We start from the raw sequence: 23,432 nt of genomic DNA, 5'->3' as shown, positions 1-23,432 counted from the left end.
TCCCCATATGTCCCTTCATTAATACCTGTTTCTCACCTGTGAACCACTGGTTTTGATGCTTACTTTAACAGGAATATAAGTTCTAAATATCTTGTCAGAGGAGAGGTCATCTGATGTTTGCTTCTGCTGTCACATCACACTGACCAATCTGATAGCTTGAAGCAACGCCTTCGGAGCATTTAACGCAATTAAAGTGCAAGTAATCTAAACAAATGGCAGGCTGAAGGATTTTTGCATTAGTAGATGAACCGGAACCTGTACTCATTTGGAACTCAATTCCCCAATTATGTTTGTAAACAAAAGTATAATTGCCCTTTGTCTAATCATGGAAGTCATTAATACATCAGGATGGAGAAGAGAAAGTAGAGAGCGATAGGGAGTGAGAGATGAATAAAGAATGTTTAGGGTGGAGTGACGGGGAAGAAGTTGCCCACTTGAATGTTTAAAACAGCTAGGAGAATGTTTTTTTTATCTTGACTTTGTTTTGAACTAATATAAAGTATAATATATGCCAAACAATTAAGACTTGTAATGCACATATAATGTACTATATTAAACAATTAGCCTTGATGTTGTAAATTGTTGAAGTTTTAGACTATATAGCCTATATCAAAACAACCAACAGCTTGGAAAACATTTAAAGGGGAATGCAAATTAAGGCCTCACTGTTTCTATTAGGCTTCCACATTACAATGGACACAAACACATATATATATATATATATATATATATATATATATATATATATATATATATATACAGTATATCATGGTACATATACATACCTATTTAGTTAGAATCATTGTGTTACTCTACAGCTAATATGACAATTTCTAAACCAATGTATCATACAATTTTGAAGCACATAGACACCCATACCTGTAAAGTCAGTGTTGACAGGCAGTGTTGAGCTAGGAAATCTGAAGTAGCCACTTCCTGTGAAACGTCTCCCTCTTATTACCCGGCACTGGGCGTCTGACAAAGACACATCTGTCCGCTCCACATGATACAAAGGTGGAGGCCCATTCAGCTTAGCCGGGGCATCCCAAGAAACCTTTATTGCAGTCATATTCAAGGGCCTTAATGCAGGGGCCCTCAGACCTGCCGGAGCTATCATAACAGTAAAGAGGAAAGGATGAAGAGATGTGAGGAATGAAAAAAAGAGCTGTGCATTTAAAGTCATCGCTCAGTTTCATGCATGCTGCTGTAATGATCTAATGGGGCTCTCATGTAGGCTGAGAGGAGGTAAATTACCTCGGCCTGACACATCCTCTGTGCATTTAGCCCACTATGCCTGTCAGGCCATCCACACCGGCAGCACTAATAAAAACCCCTCCAAAGGGAATGGACATGTTGTCTTCCAAGGCCCATCATGGCACACAAGCCATAAATTATACTCAATCAATAGCACTTGAGTCTATATAATTGAAACTCTGATATCATTTCAAATCCCTCCCGCTGATTTAATAGGATTTGTGTGAAGTCTCGCTGGACATTTATCGTTTTCGCCTTAAAACATAAGGCGGTAAAAATGAAGTGTGACTGACGTGCCTTCACGTGCCCTTAAGTACTACAAAGGAAGTGATTGTAATGTAAGTGAGTGGAATTGACAAGGGATAGTTCACCCAAGAAAAAAAAAAAAAAAAAGTGTCATAATTTACTCACCCTCATATAGTTCCAAACCCATAATTACTTTCTTTCTTCCGTTGAACACAAAAGGAGATGTACGGCAGAATGTTAGGGACTGACTGCCTCAGACCCCATTGAAATTCAATGTATGGGAAAGAGCAGTGTCAGTATTCTTCAATGTTTTTTTAAAGGTTTATAGGTTTGAAATGATGTTTGATTAAATGACAACATAATTATTTTTATTTTTTTTAAACTATCCCTTTAATTTATTCACTGAGAAGAAAGTAGTCATGGGCCTTACTTTCAAAGACAGGTAAGAAAATAAGATATACTTTAGTGAAAATCTGAAAACGTGGTTTTTCAGATTTTCCTGTTAATAAAACAATATTTGCACAATTCAACTGATTCTTATTGAGCTTGGTTAAATGGTTTGTGTTTCCCCTCATCAAACCAGTGCCTTTTATGTTTTGACATGGTTCACGGGCTCTGCAAATAGGTTAATATTGCCTTCATCATATTAATGACTAAGTCAAAGACAGACATGTCGAGCACCAATTACAGTACAGCCCGGCCTGAATGTTTGCTATTTTTATGCGGCTTGACGTTTTCCATGGACTATAATACTTATTTCGGTAACAGGAAAAGTATTGATTTATGCATAAATGCCTAACCTTCTTGGGCAGGGGCAGAAATATTTGCGCGGTGTATTTCGAGTCAATGCGATGTGTACAGGCAGGGTGCACTTGTTCCGCTTGTCTTTATGGATGTAATATACATAAAACATTACCATCAACTCTTGATTAGCTGTTCACATTTCAACAAGATCAATAACGGCACTGTGGTTCCATTTTAAAATGCTACAGGCTTATGTCCTCATCAGAGAGGGCATGAGCATTCAAAAGAGAATTATGGTACCTTTTACATGGAAAAGAGGGAGAGGAGGGGCAAACTAAACCCTTTTTTTGGAATTATTAAAATGAATAGATACACCAGATTTAGCACAATTTAGTGCTATTTAAGTTATACTTTAATACTATAATGGATATTAAAATACCAATTTATATGATTTGATTAAAAAGAAACATGTCTAAACTATTTCTTGCATCTTTGTATGGATTTTAACCAATAAAGACAGCTTGGCAACTAACATTTAAATTTATTCTGTTATAAGTCCTATGAAAGTATAACAATTTTGAACAGTTATTCTCACTATGCATGCTAAATTTTCTTTGCTCTTTGTCGCATTCTGCCATGTTGATTAATATTATTTTCATTGATTATATGGAAACAAAACCTTGACTGCAACCAGAAGCAAATTATCAGATATTGTAATGCTATTTTGCTTGTATTTTCTATGAAAACTGACACTAATGTTTATATCACTACACAAAAACAATTAAATCCTGCTTTAAAGAATTTGCATTAAAAGACAAATCTGAGTCATAAAGTACAAATTATTAACACCACATAGCAGTGTTTATTTCCCCAACTTTGTTTTATAGAGGTGAAAGACATTTATCAACACAGTGAAGTTATGAATTACTTAAGTATCTCTCAGTTCATTTCAGTGCTGCGCTATTCAAAGTAATTTGATGTCATTTCACTCGGAGAAAGCAGATGCTGACTTCTCAGTTTGAACAGATGGTAATTCTGTCTAATAGTGCATTGATGTAATAGTGATGTGCATTGTGTATACAGACAGTCATAAAAGGGAGGTAAGGCTCAAATAAATTGCAAGCATCAACATTAAATTCTGGCAGAGGAGTGGCGAAAACAAGGCTTGAGGGAGACATAGTCTTGAGTGGCCCAGACAACAGGTTGTGCTGGGTTAGCCTGCATGCTGTTTGTTCAGAGATACAGGAGGTGTGTTAGGACGTTTAGAGCAGCTTGTGAGCAGCATTTTAATGGAAAGGAGACACGCCCAATTCAGCTTAAGTGTTTTTTAAAATTAGCATTTGTGTAAAACAATCAAGAAACACAATAGTATTTAACAGAAAAATGTGGCATATAGTATGTACACAAAACAACCAATAACACACCAACTCAAACAAAGAAAGATTTCCAAGGCAAGATTTTTAGTAAATAATGACTTATATTTGAGTCTGAAGGCCAACGTATACTTAAGCATTGCTGATCGCTCCATGCACAGTATGCGTGCCACAAATTGCATCATCAGCACAGCCACACAGCTTCACTGCATGCCACCTAGATTTTCTTGACTTGCGCACGCGGTCCTCGTCTGTACGCGTCATCGTCATAAGCTGGCCATTGACTGTATTAAAAGTGTCACAAAGCATTTGTAGTATGCATGCGCTGAATGTGTTCTTACTTGTTCACGGTCAGAAAAGTATTCTCAGAAAGGCGACGTGGTCGGCCAGGCAAAAACAAAGTATACCTGGACCTGGAGCCTCTCAAAAAGTAATTGACTAATTTTATTATATTTTAATGGTGCTTTTTTGTTCTTATTTGAGCTTAACAGCCCTTGGTCCCCATCCACTTCCACTGAATGGTAAAGAGCAGCTATGACATTCTGCTAAATTTCTCCTTTTTTGTTCCATAGGAAAAAGAAAGTCAATAAAGGTTAGGAACACACAATATCAGAAACCAAATAAATAATGCTATCCTGCGCAAAAGAAAAAGACCTAAGCAATAACCCTAAAAACAGAGGAAAAGCGTTACAAGCCCCCTGCCATATGGAAAAGCCGATGACATCGGCAGCTCTGTCGGCTGCAGCATATTGAGTTGACCATATGGTACAGTGGAGCTGCGAGCCTGACTGATTCATGCCCATCACATTCCACAGTATCAATTAAAGCCCCTTGAAGGCAGCATGATTTGTGCCTCTGTTATAAAACCCTGCTAATTCATCCTACTTACATATTCCTTATAAATCACCGGGAGTGTGTGGTGATTCATGGCAATCGGGTAGAGCGCTACGGCACATTTTTCTCCTTGTAATTAACAGTAAATTGTTTTTACTGCCGCACAATGAATTTCTCGGCTTGGCCCACAAATGAAGTAGTAAGAAGCGGAGTGGAGAATCTTGAGTGAGGGGTTGGTTTAACTCATTAAGCTATTGCATGAGCCAAGATGTAAACGGCAAAATAAAGGAAAAGTGAGAGAACTGAAGGGGGAAATGAGGCTGGTTTGTCAGGAAGTACATATTTCCTTCCCATGCAACAAAGACAGGCCCATTGCTAAACTGAGAATATAGAGGGTAAGACTGGTCAGTTTCATGTGCTGTATATAAAAGAGACAGGGGCTAGTTATCCAAATTTTTTACTCCAATTAATATATTTATGAAAGTAAATTTCTGTATCGCCACATACCTTAAAATCTTGGCTACAAAAAACCCTCACCTTTATTTAACCACAAAAAAAATATATTTTTTAAATTATAAAATAAAAAATACAGTTTCCTGAACACCTTTTGTGCTGGGCGTATTGTAGCACATAAAAGGGGTATGTTGTCACAATTAAATTTATATTAAACAGCTTATTATAGGCTTTCCAGCTAAAGTTAAACAGTTTAACAATTATAAAACAATTCAAACAATTTAAGGGGGTTGTATATTACGTTTTTGAAACCAACATAGAGAAAGCATATGCTAGAGAAAGCATACATTTGTGTTTCTGGACGTTTGACTCAAAACCTTATAGTTACAGAGATTCAGCCCTTGAGACAACTTCCTCGTGTGAAAATTAGCCCAAGTCTCCCCTAGCATAGTGAAAAAGAAAGAGAGGGAGAGACAAAAATCTCTAGTCTGACAAAAATATAAAATAGTGTTCTTGATGACACACTTTCAGAAATTGCGTAAAGAACAAACCTTTCTCCTCCAACTGCTTCACTATTCAAAATTCATACATTTTAAAGTATGAAAATAATATAGATAACCTAAGAGTGAATCTAAAATAGCTGTAGTCTGTATTCCTTTGAGATAAAAGACTTTCTCTGAATTGAAAGCAGGGCAGACCATATATGTGTTCCAGTTCGCCAGTGGGTTTACATACACAATTAAAGGTGGTCTAGCCCGGCTCTCACTTAGGGGGACAAACTGACTGTGAGCAATGACAGACAAGTTCCATTAAATGCAGTTCATTAATATTAACATGAGAATTAACACCTATTCGGTTCTTCTCTCTTGGACAAAAGCATATATCGTATGACCAACACCGTGTGAGCACGCCATTATTATTTGTGAAATGATAAAAGTAGAACAGCTGGGATTGGTTCCTAGAGCAGTATTTTCCAGCCCTTTTAATATGGTACCCCATTTTTAAATGTGACATATGTCACGGATTTACCACCAAACACAATGCATATATAAAGGCAACAAATTATTATTCTTAGTTTTGTAAATTAACTTAAAAGTAAACAATTATATTATAGTAATTCTTCTTCTTATTATTGTACACTTTGAAGATTCCCTCCTTTAGACCCCCAGGTAGGAAAACCTTGCCTTAGAGCACAATAAGGGTGGTAGTGTACTAGTGTATAGTGGATGTATATCCTGGGATGATACTGACCGGAGGGCAGAGTTCGGCCTGACCCAGGCAGACTGCTCACACAGCCCTGTCTGTTACACACAGTCACAGTAAAGCTGTAATCCTCATAGGCCTTCAGTCCTCCAGCAGTGTAGCTCCGTTCCTGCGCTGAGCCGCTGTACAGCACCTGACAAAAAAAAAAACACACATAAAACACTGATGTTGTAAACTAAATCACAGTTTAAAAAAAAATGTGAAGTACTGTAGTTTAACAAGCTACCCTTAAAAAAAACATGGCAAAACTAGAACTTACTAACAAAGTAACTAACTACTGAAAATAAAAACAAAAATGACAAAAAAATTAAATGGAAGTATAAAATGAAATGGCATACAATTAATTTTGTGAACAGCATTGAGTGATAACTCAAATCAGTGAATCTATTGTTTGAGCCACTTCACTGAAATAAACCACCTGAATATGCTAAAACAAACCATCTGAACCAACACATTTGCTGAAATGAATCAGATTTCCTCATGTGTGTGCGTGTGTGTGTGTGTGTGTGTGTGAGAGAGAGAGAGAGAGAGAGTGAGAGAGAGAGAGATTTTGATTACTACCATAGCTCGCTCAATGTGACATTAAAAAACGGCAATGCAGCCTTTTATCATGTTACACAACAGCTGTAAAAATGTGTTTGTAGATGGAAAAGCTATTGATGTGACGTTCAACACTAAAGAATCTGTAAAAAAAAAAAATGACATTCATTTCATATTGAAGCACTGTTTTGGAGCTTGATTCGTTTTGGAAAAAAACACGTGATCTGTGACATTTGAAAAGGCTAAAAACCACATGACTGCTTCGGTATCTGGTTCAAAAGAAGCGCAAATCCCAGTAACAGTTTGAACCCAATACCTATCAAATAAATACAAAATAAGCACACTTCACTGTCCTGTTATATAATATGTAACTGCCCAGCTAACAATCATCTTTATTTTCCAATCTACACATTAATAATCAGTTAATAATATACTCTTATATTGTTTTTATTTTTTAACATAACACAGTAACTTCTTAACTCATATGAAGCTCTTGTGGCCTGAGCCTTCACTTTGTTATTATTTATTTATTTATAAACAATTATTTAAGTGAACAAAACACAAAAAGAACATAATAGTGTTGAAAATGTCGTCAGCCGCAGCGGGTAACTTGGTGCTCTTTTTTGACCTCCAGATGGTAGTAAATTGAACCATGTACAGAAGCTTCAAGTAAAGAACCCAATTTCAATACATTTGTAATGAAAGCCCCATTGCTTTAAAAAACTTTATTTTCAGATCACTAGGAAAAGCTACAATGTTTTGAAATCAGCTGAGCTGAAAAATTGTACCATGTTAGAAACACCAAAACTTTTAGTTAATTACTCCCCATTGCACTGATTCCAACAAAGTCAAGTTCAATAAGTTCATTACAAATGGGGAAGTTTTATAAGAATTAAACTTATAATAGGCTTTTTGCAGCATGTTCACCAAACTAAAGGGAAGCTCCGCACCCTCCCAGTCTCCACCTGTTTATAGGCACATGTACTAAAAGTCTCCAATATACTCCAGCTGGATGAGTCTGGAATTACAGCTGAGTTACTATTGTTGCAACACACTCCAGGCACATGAACTTGACATTTTTGTAAAATTAATCAATTAATCAACACGCCCGCAATGTTAACAAATAGGCCTACGGGAAAAGGCCCAAAAACAGAAACAGCAAACACATCGAACTGCATCCTTTGCTAGATTATAGTGAATAATCATGCCAAAGAGAATTCCCCCAGTTCACAAAATACAACCTAACTTCTTACAACCTCACAAGAATCTACACATATACACACGCATTGAATATATGACACCTTAATAGCTTTCAATACCTGCCTGAACCTGAAATATTCATTAAAAATAGAGCATATCTGCAAGTTACTATTGGAAAACATCATCAATGCTTACATATAATTATCAGACTAATTAAACTAAGATAATGAAATCCAATTAAATTAGGGATTGTTCAGGACCAGTAATCTTAAAAAATATCCTTGAAACATTTGCTATGAAGACAGGAAAGGTGATCCTGATATGAAAAACAGTAGTTTAAATATGAACTAACATTCAGGAGACAGATCTGCTTTAACCTTTAAAGGTTTTCTACCCGAACGACGAAAAAGAAACAAAGATTCACATGAGTAATAGAGGAGACCTTTCTGGACGGTCCAGCCCACCCCACATACAGGGACACAAGCCACAAGCTATGGAAATCAGGAACTCGAAAAAAAGATTACTGTCTAAGGACAAAAATAATAATTGTGGGTATCATCATATACTCACCCTAATGTTGTTTTAAATCCACAGTACTGCCTTCCTTCCACTGAACCCAAAAAGATATGTTAGGTAGAATGCTAGTCTCAGTCACATTCACTTTCTTTGCTTCTTTTCCATGCAATGAAAGTGAACTAAGGTGACTAAGGGTGTCATTCTGCTTAACATCTCCTTCAGTAAAAAAGAAAATCATATGGGTTTAGAACAACATGAAGGTTAGTATATGTTAGTATATACACATTTTTGGTAATATTCTGTATATATATATACACTCACCTAAAGGATTATTAGGAACACTTGTTCAATTTCTCATTAATGCATTTATCTAATCAACCAATCACATGGCAGTTGATTCAATGCATTTAGGGGTGTGGTCCTGGTCAAGACAATCTCCTGAACTCCAAACTGAATGGCAGAATGGGAGAGAAAGGTGATTTAAGCAATTTTGAGCATGGCATGGTTGATGGTGCCAGACAGGCCGGTCTGAGTATTTCACAATCTGCTCAGTTACTGGGATTTTCACGCACAACCATTTCTAGGGTTTACAAAGAATGGTGTGAAAAGGGAAAAACAGCCAGTATGCGGCAGTCCTGTGGGCGAAAATGCCTTGTTGATGCTAGAGGTCAGAGGACAATGGGCCGACTGATTCAAGCTGAAAGAAGAGTAACTGAAATAACCACTCGTTACAACCGAGGTATGCAGCAAAGCATTTGTGAAGCCACAACACGCACAACCTTGAGGCGGATGGGCTACAACAGCAGAAGACCCCACCGGGTACCACTCATCTCCACTACAAATACGAAAAAGAGGCTAAAATTTGCAAAAGCTCACCAAAATTGGACAGTTGAAGACTGGAAAAATGTTGCCTGGTCTGATGAGTCTCGATTTCTGTTGAGACGTTCAGATGGTAGAGTCAGAATTTGGCGTAAACAGAATGAGAACATGGATCCATCATGCCTTGTTACCACTGTGCAGGCTGGTGTTGGTGGTGTAATGGTGTGGGGGATGTTTTCTTGGCATTTAGGCCCCTTAGTGCCAATTGGGCATCGTTTAAATGCCACGGCCTACCTGAGCATTGTTTCTGACCATGTCCATCCCTTTATGGCCACCATGTACCCATCCTCTGATGGCTACTTCCAGCAGGATAATGCACCATGTCACAAAGCTCGAATCATTTCAAATTGGTTTCTTGAACATGACAATGAGTTCACTGTACTAAAATGGCCCCCACAGTCACCAGATCTCAACCCAATAGAGCATCTTTGGGATGTGGTGGAACGGGAGCTTCATGCCCTGGATGTGCATCCCACAAATCTCCATCAACTGCAAGATGCTATCCTATCAATATGGGCCAACATTTCTAAAGAATGCTTTCAGCACCTTGTTGAATCAATGCCATGTAGAATTAAGGCAGTTCTGAATGCGAAAGGGGTCAAACACAGTATTAGTATGGTGTTCCTAATAATCCTTTAGGTGAGTGTACATATATATATATATATATATATATATAATGTATATTTGGGCATACAGCTTCTGTGCATGCCTAGTAATAGGTATGCGTAATTTAATTTGGTGGATGCACCAAAAAAAAAAAAAGAAGAGTTGTGTGAAGTATTCTGTGTTACATGAAGCAAAACACAGGTCATTATACCCACAGTTCAGCGCAATTCACCTGGTACTGGCCCTTATCTTTTAAGAAACATAAAATACAAGTTCTATGTGCTGGTACAGATACCTGTGTTAATATAAGTGGAGCATATGGGTTGGACATTTGTTCTTGGTGAAGGTTGACTCTGTACTCAGTCACTTCGCCCCTGACGTCTTTGTCCTGTGGCGTCTCCCAGCTCACTCTTAGTGAGGACGAGGACACAGGAGATACTTGAGGAGGAGGCATATACTCTGGCACTGTGGAGTGACCCAAATAGTTGAATTACAAATGTGGTTTAAATGTAAACATTTCATTGCAATAAAACAATAAATACATAAATGGCCTAATTAGTGTTTTGTCGTGTTTTACATTAAAAGGTACATATCTAAAAACAAGATTCATTCACTTGAGAAGCAAAATTACATATGATACAGCTTGTTTTCAAAGAATATATATTAAATTAAGGTTATTTTTCTTGCACCTTTGGCAGTTTTTTTTGGGTCTAACAAAACATAGTGAGATTTATGCATCTAAAATGCTATAAAAACAATTGCCAAGTGGGCTAAGAAAAATTAATGTATCGTAAGATATTCATATACTTAGACAAATAAACTAAGATACATTCTCTGTATGTAGTCTTATCATATTACACAACTTTGCTTCAAGTAAATGTATCTAGATTTTTTTTTAGATGTTTATATACTTTACAAAAACTAAAAAAATATATTATTATTATTATTATTTTTTGCAGTGTTTAGTTTAATTACTGCATTGAATTATTCTATTAAAATTTGTATTTACAAATTCCAATTTCTTTTTAAATAACAAAATACTCTTGCTCTATAGTGCTTAAACCGAACTCACATCAACAAGCTGTTGGGTTCTCCTCTTAACACAACTTTTGACAAGGAAACCCGCAAACTCAAGTGCATCTCGTCAAACGGAAACATGGCCAAATAGAAAACTGGTTTCGTATACCTCCCTCCAAGTGTCAAAATAAACAGAGAAAGTTGACAGAAACACTAAATGGAGTTTCAGCTGTCTGCTCTTTAACTGAAGGAGAAAGCCTGGATGGGATCCTTCCTGTGAAGCACTTGTGGTGAAAATGTATCCTACACAAACAATCTCTCACATGTTTATGCTAATTCCCCATTTCCGTTTTTCAGGAACTGTCATTCTGCACTGTAACACTAGCCACCTATCTCTCTCTGCTTAATAAGCCTCTCCTCCAAATCAATTATCTGGGGCTCAGATCTAAATAAAGACTGAAGATGCTGAATTTTCTCTTTGGGACGGAGCAGCGTTTGTGCCCTATGAAATTCAATACATGTTTATGCAAACTGTTTTGAGTGCTGTTCAGGATAATTTGTTTCATAATCTCTTTGGATATAAAATAAAATTAAGGAAGCCTTCATCCAAAGTGATCTTATCGCCTGCAAATACAAACATGGGTCTGTTTAATGTAATGCAAAGGTTTCATATGATTTTAAACTACAAAGCTCAAAATATTGCAATTACTTTATGATTTAAAGAATTTGAAGATCCAAAAACCACATAAAGGCAGCATAAAAGTACTACATATGACTCAAGTGGTCTTCTTATGTGATGCAATTGCTTTGGGTGAGAAACAAATCACAGTATTTACAGTAAAAAATAACTATCTCTCTTCTAAAGACATACACCGATGAGACAAAACATTATGGCCAATCACAGGTGAAGCAAATAACATTGATTATCTCCTAACAAGGCCACATGTTAAGGTCTGGGTAGATTAGATGTTAACAGAACATTAAGTTCTCGTAGTCAACGTGTTGAATGCAGGAGAAATGGGCAGTAGTAAACACCTGAGCGACTTTGACAAGGGCCAAATTGTTATGGCCAGACGACTGGGTCAGAGCATCTCTGAAATGACAAGACTTGTGGGGTGCTCCCGGTCAGCAGTGCTGAGTTCCTACAGACAGTGGTCCGATGGGGGACAAAACACAAACCTGTGACAGGGTGTTGGGCGCCCAAAGCTCATCGATGTGCAAGGGCAACAAGGGCTATTCCATCTGGTCTGAACCGACAGAATGTCTACTGTGGCACAAGTCACAGAAAATTGTAATGATGTTTATGGGAGAAATCTGTCACAAAACACAGTGCATCGCACCCTGCTGCGTATGGGGCTGAGTAGCCGCAGACTGGTCAGAGTGCTCATGATGACCCCTGTCCACGTCGAAAGCACCTGAAATGGGCACACATGCATCGGAACTGGACTTTGGAGCAGTGGAAGAAGGTTGCATGGTCCGGTGAGTGCTGTTTTCTTTTGCATAGTGTGGATGGCCGTATACGTGTGCACCATTTACTTGGGGAAGTGATGGCACTGTGGGAAGACGACAAGCCGGTAGAGGGATTGTGATGCTATGTGCAATGTTCTGCTTGGAAACCCTTGGTCCAGCCATTCACATGGATTTCAATTTGACATGTGCCTCCTACCTAAACATCGTTGCAGACCAGGTACTGCCCTTGATGTCAATGGCATTCCCTGATGGCAGTGGCCTCTTTTAGCAGGATAATGCGCACTGCCACACATTGTTCAGGAATGGTTTGAGGAACATGATGTTCCAGGTGTTGCTCTGGCCTCCAAATCCCCCATATCCCAATCCAACTGTGGGAAGTGCTAGACCAACAAGTCCAACAAGGATCTTGTAGAGTCCATGCCTCAGGGGGTCGTCATTGTTTTGGCGGCACGCAGAGGACCAACAGCATATTAGGTCATAATGTTTTGGCTCAGTGGTGTAGATTTAACCATTGGAGTCATGTGGAGTCATTTCTGGCCACCATTCACTTGCATTGCAAAGGCCTACAGAGCTGAAATATTCTTCTGAAAATCTTAATTTGTGTTGAGCAGAAGAAAGAAAGTTATAAACATCTGGGATAGCATGAGGGTGAGTAAATGATGAGAGAATTTTCATTTTGGAGTGAACTAGCCCTTTAAAGACCCCATGCAATTTAAATTGGAGTTTGGGGGCTTTTAGTCCATGTCTGTTACCTCCTACATTTTTTAAATACAAATACAATAAAATACATAAATAATATAAATGATAAAATTGGACTAAAGTCTATTATAAAAAAAGAAAAAAAGGATGAGCCCTTCAATTTGTCCACCTTCCTGTTTCAATAGGAAATACATCAACACAGAAAAAACAATGCTGACAGGCATAGTTAGAACTATGCTATATTTCAAAAACCATAAATGATGACCACAGTATTGCCAAACAATTTTTGTATCTTGCTATGCTGTTTAGGTAGCTTTCTTTGGTGGGTCAGAGTATGTGTTTGACTAACCTTCTTCTGCGGTGCGCCCCATGGCCCAATCTGACAGGGTACTGCCGGCCATATTAACTGTAAGCACTCTGAAGTGGTAGGTGGAAAAGGGCTCTAGATTTGACACCAGTGTGCTGCTCTCAGGTGGCGTTAGTGCATTCTCATTCGCCGAACTTGTTGACGGCCACGGGTTCAGCCAACCACTGCTGAGGAAAACCCTTTGCTCTGGATTGTGACTGGTGCCATTTCCCTGCAACTCATTTAACAGCTGCATAAAGAGCTCATACCTGATAATTATTCCTGCAGAGAGAAAGAAAGAGACACATGAAATACTGTACATGCCAAAAAAAATTCCACAATCCCATATTAAGCCTCCGAAAGAGGCAGATGGAATTGAGATGTAAGACCAGCAGTTGACAAAACGCAATAACAGCTGCTTCATGATATAATGTAGAAAAGGGAGGCAGACAGAGAGAATCAGATAGACACAATTAAACGGAGAGGAAATTCATTGAGAGATTCCTCTAAGGGCACTTTATAATGGTCCACGTTAATGAGCTAATTTTGGAAAAAGCATGATAACTGGCATAAAAGTCATTGATATACAGAGGGCTATTTTGCAATGCTTTTAATAGCACGAGGCACAATACATAATCGTATGCAGCAATCAACTGTTTTAAATGTTAAATATTTCTTTCCGCCGTACAGTCCCATCAGTTTATATTGCGAAATGAAGCATGGCCTGAGCCTTAATCAAGCTTCTTGGTTGTAGATTAAAGTTCGTAAGGAATTAATTTTCATCCTGGCTCAGATCAAATGGCATCTCCATAATAGTATTTCTCATTATTGTAATGATGTAGCTGGAGACTGCTGAAAAAGGAGCAATGGCAGAGAGCAAAACCATCTCAGCTATGCCATGCACATTTAAGAATCACTGCTAAGTAAAATAAAATGATGTATAACGATATCACAACAACCTCTAAATAAAAACTGCAGACAAGAATTTGAAGACCGTTTTGAATAATTAAAAGAAAAGTATCAACCAATTTCAACATCCTGGCAACACATCAATCATGCAGTGTTCAGATGAGTCAAAAGCTGATTGATCTAAAAAAAAAAAATCAACATTGCTACTAGGGCTGCACGATTTGTGGAAAATGTCATATTGCGATTATTGAGGCTAATATTGCGATATACGATTGCAATTGCAATATAATAAACAAATGGTAACATGAGTCAACTTGCTTGGTTATCAAGGAAAATGCACAAATAGATTACTGATAATGCTGAAATGTGTAATTCTCAACTCAAACATACAAACTAGCAACAAAAACGACTATAAATGCAGTGTTTTCAAATTAAAATATTTTTACAAAATTAAATAATAACATCTTTGCATTACTGCAAACTTGTTATTTTCTCAATATTACACCGAAATAAAATGGAACAATAAATAAGAACATACACATTTTCATGAAAATAAGATTGTCCAAACAAACAGGGACATTTAATCAGGATGTAACATGTACTTTCTATAAACTCTTTTGAAAAGGAAACTGGATATAAAAGTGTGGTTCACTCAAACCACTAAAACTGTTGTTGTTGTTGTGTTTTTTCCAAATCCTCTTTCTAAAAAGTTCTGCTTATCGCTGGTACCTCTTGTCCAGTGTGTGGATCATTTTCTGAAATCCCACTTTGCTAACGGTGCATCATGTCTCTTTATATCTCTGTGAAGACTTGTCATATGGTGTGACACTCGCAAACACATCTGTAATTGTGCTTTTTGTTTGGCTTACTGGGCTTTTTAATGCAGTTTTGGTCAATGAAAACTGTTAACATTTTAGTCATATTTTAGTAACATTTAGTCATATTGATATTTTAGCCACTGAACACTGTAAACATTTAGAGTATTATTGCTAAGCATTTGTCAATCTTGTCTATCCAAAACCAATATATATATACACACATTTTATTGTTGTTGTCATTTTAGAGTTATTTTTCACATAAGTTTGATCTTACCATGATGATTTCATCAATGATGCGATCATATAAAAAATAAAAAAAAGCAAAAAGTGCAGTTACAGGAAGGCAATTACAATGGAAGTGAATGGGGCAAGGCCATAAACATTAAAATACACACCGTTTCAAAATATAGGCACAAGACTTGAATAGGTTATACGGTTTAACATGGTTTATGTGAGATACTGTCATTACAACATTTACCAGATAACCAGTGTTAATGTGCGTTGTCATGACAATGATGACATAATATTGGATATAACTTAACACAGTTAAGTGTAACTTTACTAGTAAGCAATGTCATCACACTAAAATCATGTAAACACATACTGTTAAATTCTTGTGGCTATACTTTCTAAAACAGTGTGTATTTTAACGTTTATGGACAGGTCCCGTTCACTTCCATTGTAATTGCCTTCCTGTAACTGCAATTTTTGCTTTTTTTATTTTTTATAAACGAGGAACGAGTCGAAATTATTTTTGTATTAATCAACATTATGCCACAAATGCGGTCGATTGAGCTTAACTTATATTGAAACAGGAACATTTCTTAAATTAGTATTTTTGTATGGTTTTCCAGTAAAAATATGTAAACATCCTTAAAACAATATAAATGTACCTGACAAAAGTACCTACAAAAGTGTGTAAGATAATAAGAATTCCTCACAGAGAATGTATCTTGGATATAAATGCATTTTGTCTTGTGGCACTGGAAGATTATTCGTTTTTAATTTAATTTAAGCATAAACAAGCAAAAAAGTAAAAAACAAGCAAAAACATTTGGCAGTGTCACAAAATACACTTATTTTCAAGATACATTCTTTGAAAACAAGGCTTAATATTATATGCAGCTTTCTTACTCATGTGACCCCTATACTTTTTCAAATCACTCCTTTGCCCCTGCCTAAAATGACCCTAACATTAGAAAAAATTATATATTCTGTCAGTACCATTGGGTAATGCTGGAGGTTCCCAATCCACCTTGAGTTTTGTTGACCCTACGGTTGTGATCCGGGGTGCAGGCTGCTGCTCTGGAGGTATCTGAGCGGTAAGCACAATTAGACTCTCGCTGTGAGCACAACCACCATTAGTGCAAGCCTGCAGACTGAAGTTGTATCGAGTAAAGGGTTGCAGCTCCTCAGCGGTAGCCTCTGTTTGAAGTCCTGTGTAGTGAATCCTCTCCTTTCCAGTCAGATCCTGTATCGAGCTCAAGGTATAGCTCTCCACTGGGCCTGTAGTGTTCAGGAGTTCAGTCCAGTTAAACAAAGCACTGGTGGGCCTTGCTCGACCCACAAGGGTTAACTGGAGGTCCTCTTGATCAGGTACAGGAGACAGGGTGCGCAAGCTGACAACAGTACTGCTAGTATTAGCATGAGCATTGCTGGTTAAGAGCTGATAGGAGTACATTGTGTAAGGAGACAAGTCAGTGTCTATGTAAAGAATGGTCCCTGAATGAGAGAGAGAACATGGAAACTGTCAGATGAGACAATTTGTCCGCATATATTTAAAAAGCCTTATTAAATCATTTAGTTTTCCATTTTGCATCTCCACATGATGTTAATGGGCCTTTTTTACAGAATGATGACACAATTTCAACTTAATTTAGCAGCGTAAATCTAGAAAGAAATATTTAAAATGTTTTAATTGCTTAATGTACATTTTATTCATTTGATCTATATTCTATATTTTATTTTCTTACTGTTTTTCTTTTTGTGTACTCTCTTGTATCTCTTTCCATATGTAGGCTATGTATTATTAGTCTGGTTGGACTCAAGTGGGAGCTTTACATTGTGAACATTACAGTATAATTTTTTATTTATAAAAACTTAATGCTCAAACAGTCTGGAGCAGTCTGACTGACCGAATGGGTGCTCGCTGTAGCTGGTTTGAATAATCTCTGAATCTCTGAGCAGCATGTACGTCAGGGCGTTGCTATTGGGTGAGTCAGGTGCTCTCCAACTGAGCTCTATGGCTGTGGAATTCAGAACCTGGCCAAGTGGAGGAGGTTGCTGCCGGGGATCTGAACAGGAGTGGGAGAGCGTGAGCCGATACATACCAATGATAAATCTACTCTGTAAAATAGACATAACTGAAGAGGTAGAAGTCACAAGGTTAAAGCATCAATGCTGCAAGCTAACAGGGAAAATTGACTATGAATATACTAGAGCAACAAACATTTGTAACATATAAAAATGCTAACTTAATAAAACATTGTATTGGAGGGGCACATTAGGGCTTTAAGGGTCTAAGCGAGGTTAAGTGCTGTATGCTCTAAACACATACAGATGCATAAACAGGTCACCTTAGAGTATACATGTTTAGTGGATATGCAATGAACCTAAGACAGCATAAGACCATGAGAGATAGATCTATATAAAACACTAATGTTCAGCTGAAAACATAAGATGAAATTTGATTAAATTTGAGTGTCAGCTCTTGTGTAAGTATTCTGAATAAAATATGTAATAAATGTTACAGTCCAGCGTAAATATCACAGCATTTGAGTGATGGCACTGAGATCTGACCCTTAGACATGCCTCACAAGCAATAAACCTACAAAGCAATTTGACTATATTGGGTAAATCTGCATTTAAATTATACAGTCAATAAAGAATCTCTGTAATGTGACTTAAAAGAGGGCTTTCCTTGTTTTTGAGCCAAATAGATTGTTCATCCAAAGAGATATTTTCTGATACAATGACAAGCTTATCCAGCATGTAATTCCCATGCTGGTCTAGGCTGGTTAGGTACTGATCTAGCTGGTGAACAACCATGGCTCTGCTTTTCACCAGCAAAACATAGCTGGTGAATCAGGTTGACCAGCATGGTCTTTCTTCTGAAACTTGTTAAAGGGATAGTTGACCCAAAAATCTAAATTATCTCGTGATTTACTCACCCTCATGCCATTCCAGATTTGTATTACTTTCTTTCTTTGGCTGAACACAAATCAAGATTTTTTTGAAGAATATTTCAGCTCTGTAGGTCCATACAATGCAACTGAATGGTGACCAAAAGTTTCATGCTCCAAAAATCACATAAAGACAAAACCATAGTAAACCATATAACTCCAGTGGTTTAATCCATGTCTTCAGAAGCAATATAATAGGTGTGGGTCAGAAATAAATCAATATTTAAGAATTTGTTTTTACTATAAACCTATTTACTATAATCACATTCTGAAAGTGAAAGTGGAGATATGTAGTAAAAAGGATTGAAATATTGATCTGTTTCTCACCCAAAGTGATTACATCGCTTCATAAGACATATATTAAACCACTGGAGTCGTATTGATTACTTTTATGCTGCCTTTATGTGAGCTTGGTGAGTCTGGTCACAATTCAATTGTGAGGACCTACAGAGTGTAGATATTATTAGATATTCTTCTAAAAATCTTTGTTTTGTTCAGAAGAGGAAAGAAAGTCATACACATCTGGGATGGCATGAAGGCGAGTAAATGATGAGAGAATTTTAATTTTTTGGTGAACTGTATCTTTAAGCTAGTTTAAAAGCCTGTTGGGGTTACCAGCACATCAGCATCCCTTGCTGGGGACCAGCACCCAAAGCACAACATAACTGGTCTTTTCAGCAGTGTTAGGATTTCAAGGATAGCAAAAATTTGACAAAGACGTAAAATAAAGTTCCTTAATATGAGATGTTTTAACATAGTTGACTACATGTTGATGTATTTCCTATTGAAGCAGGATGTTGTGGCATTTCAAAGGGCTACTCTTATTTTTCTTTTTTTTTCTCTTTGTGCTGTGGATGGAAGCAATGAAGACACTTTTAAAATAAAATAATTTCCAACCAGTATCTTTGCAACTGAATAATGGTAGAGAAATTGAGTTAAAGCCTAAAAAAAATTTTTGTTAGAGACAACAGAAACACAACAACAAAAACATTTCTACTTGCTATTGGTGTTTGGAGACAGGTGATGTATATATATATATATATATATATATATATATATATATATATATATATATATATATATTAGGGAGGAAATGTTCTCATACTAGAGAGCATTTTACTAGACAAAAATGTGTTTACTCCATTTTTAACTCAAACATTATGAGTCATCATTGGACCAGATCAGTGGAGTCTTTAATATATATTCACATTTATAGATATTAATTTATTGTCTATGAATAGCTATTTATATATAGTCTATCCATTTATTTATTTAATCATCAAGACCTTTGCTGCAGCCCAGGTAGTTGTTTGGATCCATTTGACTTGCTCCCTCCACGCAGGTGTCACATTTGTTTCCTGTCACAAACAGTTTGCACAAGCACTGCCCCGTCTGGGGGTGGCATGAGCCATTGAATCCCCCAACAGGATCACATCCGCACGGCTCACACCTAGACACATGGAGATCACAAGAGACAAAAACCATTTTCAGATGAAAAAAAAAACCAGTATCACTTCTTGTGACATTGTCAATGTGTGTAGAGGACATGAAATCAGGTAATTAACCAAAAGTAACAAGTTCAGATTCCACTGCTTTAAATTGCAAGAGTTGCAAAAAGTGATTGTGTGCGTGTTAGATTTTGTGTGAGGGAAGTGGGACACTCTGACTAAATGGAGGCATTTACAGATACACCTGTCAGTGACACTTCTAAGAGGGGTGTTGTGGATGGAGGAGGAAAAGCACTGAGGGGACAACAGCGGGTGATGTGGGGGCCAAGCGCCTGACACCCTCGAAAGCAGCTGATAAAAGCCACAGACTCCTAATGAGCTGAAAATTTGTTGTCAACTGAGGGGCATTTTAGGGTTAAGCAACCCATTTGCCAATGTGGTTCGACCTTGACTCCTTGGGAGGAGAAAATGCACAACATTTTTTTCTTTGTCAAGCATGTAAAAATGAAGTCAACTGATGTATAGTTCTGTTATGTACTGTTATCAGTGTCAATATTGCCAAGTTCCACATGCTTACGTTTTCCACATTGGAAATATTGTATATCAATAGCTTGCAGCTATAGAAGTAAATGACTCCAGATTGTGCCTTGACGTTGGTCTAGAACAGGTGTTGCAAAAGTTTGTGGACAACAAATTCAAACATGATTAAACAAGTTTGAATAACAACAAAAATAAGGAGCTGAATCGCATTCTGTTGGATATGATATGACCTACTCCTGAGTAAAATAAAACCTATTTTTCTCCCAAGGTTAAATGATTACACAGATACCACTCTCTATGTAGCCCATGTTTATCATTTGCTTTGATGGGTAATCTTCCCAAACCATATTGTGGGTTTTTAACTACCTCTATTAGGTAGTCCGCAGCGGACGACCCAATATGAGAAAATGAAATAAGATGCATCGTCTTATTGATTCCAGGGCAGACAAATAAGTTTATAATATTTAGATAAAGAAATCTTTATTGTATACAATCTCCTGATGCAGTTCAAGCTTCCCCTGTAATCAGTTTAAATAGTTCATCTTTCATCCTTACAGGCAAACGAGTGCAGCTGGATGGATTGCGTATGCAGCGATCTGTCACGATTCATATGGATTAACAATTTGTGATGTCCGGTAGCCCTGTTGTTGATGTATTGAAAACACTTGTTCATGCTATTTGCATCTCACCAGCCAACAATTAATGTTCTCCCTGCCTAACCTGCATCCCAACATATTATTTTTATTTTATTTTGGGGAACACTTAAAAAAGTAAACAATGCTTTATATGACTGACGATGACCTTTGCCGTTCCTTTTCTTCACCCAGCATGGCTAGCATAGTTAAATATCTCCTATGAATCTTCAGGAAGGTTATTTAATGAAACTTTAACAAAAAAAAAAAAAAAAAACAAAAAAAAAAACACCAAGACTTAAATATAAAGTCATCAAAGAAAACCTGTTGTTTGCTGGAAAACAAACAAAAAAAGACAGTGAAACCATAAAAAATAATTTTCCAATCTACTGACTCCTGAGAATGCCAAGTTTCGCATCTTTAACTTAGGCCATATGTTCAAGATGGGGAGCTGCTTTAGAGTGTATCATTAAGACAGCTAACATATGATGTATTTACAACCTAATTGATGTATCCAACAAATCAACTACACAGAGAGCATTAAAATGCTGCCTCATTTAGAGGCAGGAGACTTTAATGGCTAATTTGACCTTTGCCAGCTCTGTCTGAACCCGTGGGCCAGTAAGCAGCTAACTGGCTCAAATCGCTATGAAAAGCGATGTGCATGATTTTCTTAATGGCTTTATTCACTAGCCCTCAGTTTCTATGATAGGAGGGAGGTCTGGAGTAATTTCCAGCTGTGATTTACATCTTCATCAGAGGTTGTTCTTTGTACCTGAAGATACAGTATATCTTTCTGTATAATGATACACGAAAGTCTTAATTGAACATGACCGAGATAAGAGTGTTAGTGTAGCACTGACCTGCCAACACTTGGATTAAAGCCAAAGAAGAGATCCTGGCACTGGTCACATCTGCGACCGGTCAGTGATGGGTGAGTGCAAACACACTGGCCCGAGTGGGCAGCACACACCTGCCCCACTGCTCCCACCGAGTGACATTCACACACTTCGCACTCTCTCAGCCCCTCATCTGACAGGAAGAAACCTGAAAAATATGATGTAAAGAAATGTTAATGCATTTATAACTTAAGGCTGGGAAATATATATAATTATTTCTCAAAAATGTTCAGCCTATTGACAAATATTCAATATATAGTATCTCGATCTTCATGCATTTGCTCTAAAAAGGCCTAAAAAAGTCTTTTTTTTTTTTTTTAAATCAGAGTAACAATCATTTTGGCCAAAGAACCTTTGTAGCCAAGTAGATTAAAAAAAAGAACAAAAGAAATGTAAGCGTAGTTCTAGCACGAAGACCTTGGGACTCTTCTATCAGGTATCTCATCCAATCATAATAGAGCTCTACAGCCCCCCCATCCCAACCCATCTCCACCAGTTTAGGTCCCGTCCTGGTTGGGGGTAAGCTCGTCATCGCATGCGGCAGGATCTGACAGTTCAAGCAACATCTCAGAGCTAATCTGTAGGACGGGGCTCATGCCAAATTATATAAGTCTTTCTTTTCGTTGTGTATTAATGTATTAATTCCAATCATTTTGAGTCTTTCTGATAGAAGTAGATAACCAAAATCTGGTAAGAAATAATCAAGGAATCATTTCCACACTGTTTTACACTAAATGAACACAAGGAAACATGCTATTTAAATAATTTCATTTATATACACTAACATAACAATAAAAAGTAATAAACAGCCATATTTACAAGTTAAGCTCTTTCAACAGCATTTGTGGCATTATGTTGATTACCACAAAAATGTATTTCGACTAGTTTCTACTTTACTTTAAAAAAAGCAAAAATCGAGGTTACAGTGAAACACTTATAATAACAATTTTTGGCGGGTTTAAACACAGAAATTATCATTTTTTAGAACTTATAATTTTATTAAAAGCATTTGCATTCATTCTTCTGTTAAAACTTGTGTATTAATTGAGCTAGAAAGTTGTTTAAATTGTAATTTTTTCCATCGTTTAAGGGTTTTAGGATTGTTGACATCAGATCTTCATAACTAAGTTGTACAATTGACTATAACTTTAAACAGAAAAGGTTTGTAAGTGATTTTATCACACTAAAACATTTATGTTTCACATGTTTCACAAACATGTTTACACATATATCCTTTATATCTTGTTGATAAACATTTCAAGTAGTCATTTTAATGTAAAAAAATTCACTTCCATTGTAAGTGCCTCACTGTAACACAGATGTTTGCTTTTTTTAAAGAAACATTTTCAAGTGATGACTCAAATGAATTGTTAAATCAAAGTTATTAGTCGATTCACTAAAACAGACAGTATTCACATAAGTGAACAAAACTTCACTCTAACTTTCAACTGTAATATCGTTTTTGATCTAGATCTTTGAATCAGAGACCCCATTAAAATAATTTTAACACTCATACTCACAAAATAAGGAAGGATTGCGACTTGCAAAATAAAAAGCACATACA

At 36.9% G+C, this 23,432-nt stretch overlaps 1 protein-coding gene across 1 annotated transcript in view; it reads right to left on the bottom strand.

Annotated features, from left to right (window-relative positions):
• Window positions 1-23,432, bottom strand: part of ush2a (Usher syndrome 2A (autosomal recessive, mild)) — a 350,667-nt gene that overhangs the window by 241,019 nt on the left and 86,216 nt on the right. The window contains exons 13-20 of the mRNA XM_052145082.1: window positions 21,833-22,016; window positions 19,636-19,799; window positions 17,303-17,461; window positions 16,392-16,889; window positions 13,444-13,722; window positions 10,204-10,373; window positions 6,156-6,300; window positions 880-1,110 (exon numbers count right to left, since the gene is read on the bottom strand). Of these exons, the coding sequence (XP_052001042.1) occupies window positions 880-1,110; window positions 6,156-6,300; window positions 10,204-10,373; window positions 13,444-13,722; window positions 16,392-16,889; window positions 17,303-17,461; window positions 19,636-19,799; window positions 21,833-22,016 (1,830 nt within the window). The remainder of the gene's footprint in view (window positions 1-879; window positions 1,111-6,155; window positions 6,301-10,203; window positions 10,374-13,443; window positions 13,723-16,391; window positions 16,890-17,302; window positions 17,462-19,635; window positions 19,800-21,832; window positions 22,017-23,432) is intronic.

The sequence above is a fragment of the Xyrauchen texanus genome, chromosome 16, assembly GCF_025860055.1.
Source record: "Xyrauchen texanus isolate HMW12.3.18 chromosome 16, RBS_HiC_50CHRs, whole genome shotgun sequence".
NCBI lineage: Eukaryota > Metazoa > Chordata > Actinopteri > Cypriniformes > Catostomidae > Xyrauchen > Xyrauchen texanus.
The sequence above is the reverse complement of the archived record's forward strand: the minus strand, read 5'-3'. Positions and strand labels throughout refer to the sequence as shown.